The 5,577-nt window shown below is 38.2% G+C and overlaps 1 protein-coding gene across 1 annotated transcript in view; it reads right to left on the bottom strand.

Annotated features, from left to right (window-relative positions):
* Positions 1–5,577, bottom strand: part of LOC106528250 (N(G),N(G)-dimethylarginine dimethylaminohydrolase 1) — a gene marked incomplete at its 3' end in the record, with an annotated part of 131,245 nt that overhangs the window by 13,534 nt on the left and 112,134 nt on the right. The window contains 2 exon segments of the mRNA XM_014023375.1: positions 2,375–2,448; positions 4,351–4,450. Of these exon segments, the coding sequence (XP_013878829.1) occupies positions 2,375–2,448; positions 4,351–4,450 (174 nt within the window).

Below are 5,577 nucleotides of genomic sequence, written 5' to 3'. Positions count from 1 at the left end.
AGTAGTAGTAGTAGTAGTAGTAGTAGTAGTAGTAGTAGTAGTAGTAGTAGTAGTAGTAGTATGTTTACTCTAAATGGTTTATCTTTCATGGTAGGCTTTTTATGAGAAGACAATAAATGCCCTAGGTGTGTCGGGAAACAGGTTTTTTACTTTGTTCCTGAACGCAACATAGTGCCGACTTCTTCCAGAGTGAAGGCATGAAGTGACAAGAGCCTGTTGTTGAGCTTCAACAAAATAAAATAAAGCTTTTTGGACAAACACAACTCCAGTCATCACCTAWTTTTACAGCTGCAGCATTAGGAATTACTTCATCTCTAACCACATGTGATTGAAGTATGTCATTCCATCAGGGCTGCACAATATATAGAACACTGATCATCATCGCGATAACTGCCCTACATTCTACTGTATTAAAATAAAATGAAATTAATTCAAACTTGTCCAGGTAAACAATCAACATTCTCTGCTTGGAAATCACTGCAATAATTAGCTCATGGCCACGAGATAACACGTGACCTCGAGATGATTTCATTTTAAATCCAGTGTCCCAGGCTAGGCTCCGTACCATTGTCYGGATGACGTCCTTTCAACAAAGCTTTAGCTGTCAAGTGCCCAAAATCTTTACTCAAAATACTAAAAAATAAAAATCTTGTTTAATTCCATTAATTAATTGAATATTTTAATCTAATTGTAAGGAACATCATCGTAAGTGGCGCACTTAAACAGTCGATCAACACATCAACCACRAGTGAACAAGTATATTTATTGAAGCATTATTGGAACTGGAGGAAATTATCTGTGAAGTAATTAGTAAAAGGTTTACTCCCTTACATCACTTTTTAAAATCTCTGTTATTAATTTCTTGATTAATCACTGTGAACAGTGATGGGGGAGGTTTSCACAGAAAAAAAAAAGTTGATTAAAAATGCCCCAAAGCCAGYTGAGGCCTGGTCTGAGGCACCGGCTACTAATTACCACCAAGACTCTTTGCAGCTGCATCAATCAATACTTTCAGCTCCAGCGGCGCTAATGAAGAAAGCAGAAGCAGCATTTTCTTTTGTTGTGCTTTTTTAAAGAAGCTTTTCTAGTCTGGGTTATTTCCACTTTTATACCTTTTGCACACAATAGCAACACTTTCACTCTGAGCGTCTCTGTTTTTCTTTTCTAAGAAAAATAAGCTGTTTAAATGCAGTGAAGGAAGGAAGAAAAACAGAGCTGGGTATGTGACAGATTGTAACAAGTTTTAGTAGACTGAAGCAGAAATAGATGGACAAGGAAATTGAGTTTGAGGAGAAAATAGAAAGAGTTTCTTGTAGTGAAAGTATCTTTAACAAATATTTTCAAATTGATTCTTTAGTCTGGTTTCAAGTTTCTTCCTCATTACTCAGGGCTTCAAAACATMCATAAGTTAACAAAACAATATTTGATGTAATATTAGTGACCACTTCTTACTGTATTAAAGGGATCSCTGATTAGTTGTAACATTAGACTTTATTTGATAAACATATGTGTTAACTGTAAAATAAAGCTTCTAAAAGTACTGTAGGCTGTTTAGTTTTGTAAATTTTTTAAAATATATTTTAACACGGACGGAGCCATTTTATTTACACACAAAKCATTCTGGGTAAATGATGACACTGATAGGTCCTCGGTGTGAGCGAGCTATATCCACCCTGAAGGTTAATCTTGGACAATATCTGATGATCGACTCTTTTAAATGAAACCAGAGAGCGTTGACAGAGAGGAGAAGGTAGAAATGACTCAGCCTGTAACTGAAAATATGGATGGAGGACAACAGAGCTGCTTCATGGAAGAAGAACCTCAGCTTAGCYTGTTAGCTTCAGCGTTAGTGCTGACGCTATATTACCTTATATGTATTAGCTCAGCGCTAGCGCAACAAACAAGCTAAACTGAGGTCCTCCATCCATATTTTCAGTTGCAGCTGAGTCATTTCTACCTTCTCCTTTCTGTCAACGCTCTCTGGTTTCATTTAAAAGAGTCGATCATCAGATATTGTCCAAGATTACCCTTCAGGGTGGATATAGCTCGCTCACACCGAGGACCTATCCACGTCATCATTTACCCAGAATGCTTTGCGTTTAAATAAAATGGCCCCGTCCGTGTAATATATTTTTAAACTTTTAGTTAAAAAATTATAAAAAATTAAACATCCTACAGTATTTTTACAGTCTTTATTTTACAGTTAAAATATATGTTTATCAAATAAAGTCTAATGTTACAACTAATCGGGGATCCCTTTAAGAAGCAGCTTGTTGTGCAGCCTACAAGTGGCCACAGAATTCTATTGAAGTAAATTTTTATTTTAAATGAGTTTCAGGGTAATTTTTTTTATTTATACAGCATTTTAACTCACCTTAAATGCATCAGCTAAAATTTCTGCTCCTCTCTGATTCGTTCGTTTAGAGAGACCCACAAAAAATTCTCGACCTGAGGAAAAGAAAGAAGATGAACATCAACAGAAACGTGAAAACTCCCAATGTTCTTACCTTTAAAGCAAGGATAAAAAGGTTAAAATCAGGTTCCACAGGTGGAACACCAGCACTGTCTGTGCATGTGTTTGATGTGGGGGGGCGCGAACAGAATCCTGAGTGTGTGACAGGACTGCAGTGGTACCCAAGCTGCACGGAAGGCTTCTTATGTTGCTGCAGAACCTTTACAGTCTGAGCCATTAGCTGGGGCCCTGCCAGCAGGAAATGTTTCCAGCTCTGCCATGTGAAACCTATTCCTGCTGAAGAGAATGACAGCACAGCCCTGGTGTCTAGAAACTCAATTAGATGTACTTTTTACTTTTCCCTGGCTCATGCAGTGAAGAACCTACTGACCCACATTTTACATTTTTGTCCACGTGTAACAAAAAACGTACTAAAAACCCAACAAAGATCACTGAAGTTATTATTTTTATTTATCTACATTCATCGGTTTCATAACCCGTTGACACAGAAACGTAGCAGCCATGGTGAGTTTTGAAAAAGCAGTTTTTGGACACGACACAGTTTGGATACAGCGTGTTCAGGTGAAACTGCAGGGTGTGATGAGGCACCAGGTCACTAAAGACATCCAGAGGAATGTTTTTTTTTTCTTTTTAGGAAAAGTCCTAAAACACAAGAGCATGTTCATATGTACTGAATTGTCCACTTATGTAAGCTCTAAGAGCCACAGGAGCTCCATTTTATTTATTTCTGCGATTTCCTGCAGAAAACGGCTGTGTCTCAATAAGAAATGAAACGGTGACGGGGCAATGCATTCTGGGATACCATCAGCCGCATAGGATACTCAGATGCAGCCTACGTTTTCGGGGTTTTGCCAGCGGCATGTGTACAGGACAGACAGTGTGGTCGATGTTGGCTGCAACCCATGAATTGAGACGCAGCAAACTATATCCAATTATCCCTACCCGGTCATCAACAAAACTACACAAAACAGTGAATGAAGCTGAAAATCTGTTTACGACAATAACATTTTATTACAGTCGATTTTAAAAMAGTTTAAACAAGCAACTCTAAATTCAGGCTTCATTGGGCATTTGTTTGCTTTTGTTACACGAAGCTCTTTCTCTTGTCACAATTTTACCCTAAAATAAGCATTATATTCAAATATGAATTAGATTATATCAACAAAATTACTTTAATGCTTTTATTTTTAGAATATTTTGAGAATACATCAGTGGCGGATCTAGGATTTTTTGATAGCAAGGGACCTCAAGGGGCAGCAATATTCATAGAGGGGTCAAGTGTTCAACATCCTTGCTCACAAACGGCCATTCATGGTGAGGTGTATACGTTTAACCAGTCAAACATGCTCAAACAAGCTTGCACTGTAAATTCTTCACCAATTTTACATTTGTACTGTACATAGATAAAATACTAACAAACACAGCATGTGAGAAAACCCAGCTGTTTGTCAGTTGAAAGACGTTTTCCTGCAGGATGGTCCAAATCTTGTCAAGACAATAAGAAGACTTCTGTRAGCTTGATTCATGCTGAACTTTTCGATYTGACTCATCAGCRTCTCTAGTGTTTGGGAGTGGAACTGCATCCACCTCTGTCACTCTCTGACAAAGGACAGGTGAGTGACAGGAYAGCTGGGGCCAATGCCCCCYCTGGCCCCAYCCCTGGAATCACCTGAAGTACAGAGCTGCGCAACGGCTCACTTGACTAGTATTGGTGCCTCAAAGCATAAAGGTTCTGTGTGTGAAACTCATCTGGGATAAGTCCATAAGTTCATCACAAAATCCCAAATAAAGAATGATTGTTGGTTACTGTTGGTTAGCATAATCAGGCAAAAATGTATGTTATCATAAAAAACAACTGAGGTGTCAATAAAACCTACCTGTAAACAGAACATCTCCCCCATCCAGTGTMGCATTCTCCTCAGTCATTTCCACAATGTTCAGATTCAGATTCTTTAGAGCCTCTCTCATTGCTTCTGTCTGAAATGACACAAGGACACAAACAAACCRTAGTTCAGTTTTAAAATGACATGCACACAGGAAAATAAAAGCCAGTTTAAGGATACRTAGTTGAGTATTTAGGAAGAGACAGTAAAATGAAAATAAAAGCGTTTCTCGGCCTGTTCATTGAGCCATGGAATGATGTCATTTTGTAGAAAGTATGTTAAACTTTTACAAGGCTTTGGTTGAAGAAATTAGATATACTGAAGGAGGAACACAAACTCTGGAATTACCTTTTCCTGTTCTACTGCTCTGGATCATTTGTATTTTATATATTTAAAGGGTGGGGGGGGGGATGCAATCATGGCTGTCACTTGTTCTGTAAATTAAAAATATTAGGAAATGCATCGCCCGATAGAAGATTATAGGAAATCCACATTCTGCCACTATGTCATCTCTGCCGAATTCCAAACCTGAGGAAAGAGCAGCTTGTTTTGTTGGCTGACCTCWGGCTGGTCCGCTCTCCTGTCTGGCTGCCCAGAAGTATTTTACCATCCTGTTATTTTGGGGTTCCTGGGAGAATTGTTTCCAATCAAGTCATGTTAGTGACAGCATGTGTTTCCACAACTCCTATCTCACAATGACCTCAGCCTGCTCACTGCGATTTTGGGCAAAAGCACTGCTTCTGTTTCCCTTCCAAACCATGAGATCATCCAGGTAGACTTCCAGATAACACAGTGGAGGTCTGAAGTAGGCCTGTCATGATAACACATTTTGTTGGACGGAAAATGTTCTCAGACATTTTAGCAGTAAACGACAATATTGTTTGGAGACCATTTTGAACTAGTATAATGATACCCACCACCATTTAGGGTTGGGTACTGATACCAGAGCTAAATCGATACTTTCAAAAYGGTACCGGTTCCTAAATGGTATTTAAATTGGTACTTTAAAAATAAATAAATAAAACGCACACACTCACACAGAGGTTTATGAAGCAATGATTATTTCAGAGGCAAAGCTAAACTTGAAATTGACCAACATGTTAACTTAAAACCATTAATAATTTGCCTTTGGACCAAATATTCTTAAAGGGGCCATATCATGTAAAATCAACTTTTTTGAGTTTTATATCATGTTATAATGTTATACTCTCATAAAAAACA

Source organism: Austrofundulus limnaeus, unplaced genomic scaffold (genome assembly GCF_001266775.1).
Source record: "Austrofundulus limnaeus strain Quisiro unplaced genomic scaffold, Austrofundulus_limnaeus-1.0 Scaffold365, whole genome shotgun sequence".
NCBI classification, from domain to species: Eukaryota; Metazoa; Chordata; class Actinopteri; order Cyprinodontiformes; family Rivulidae; genus Austrofundulus; species Austrofundulus limnaeus.
This window is presented reverse-complemented; position numbering and strand designations above follow the sequence as displayed.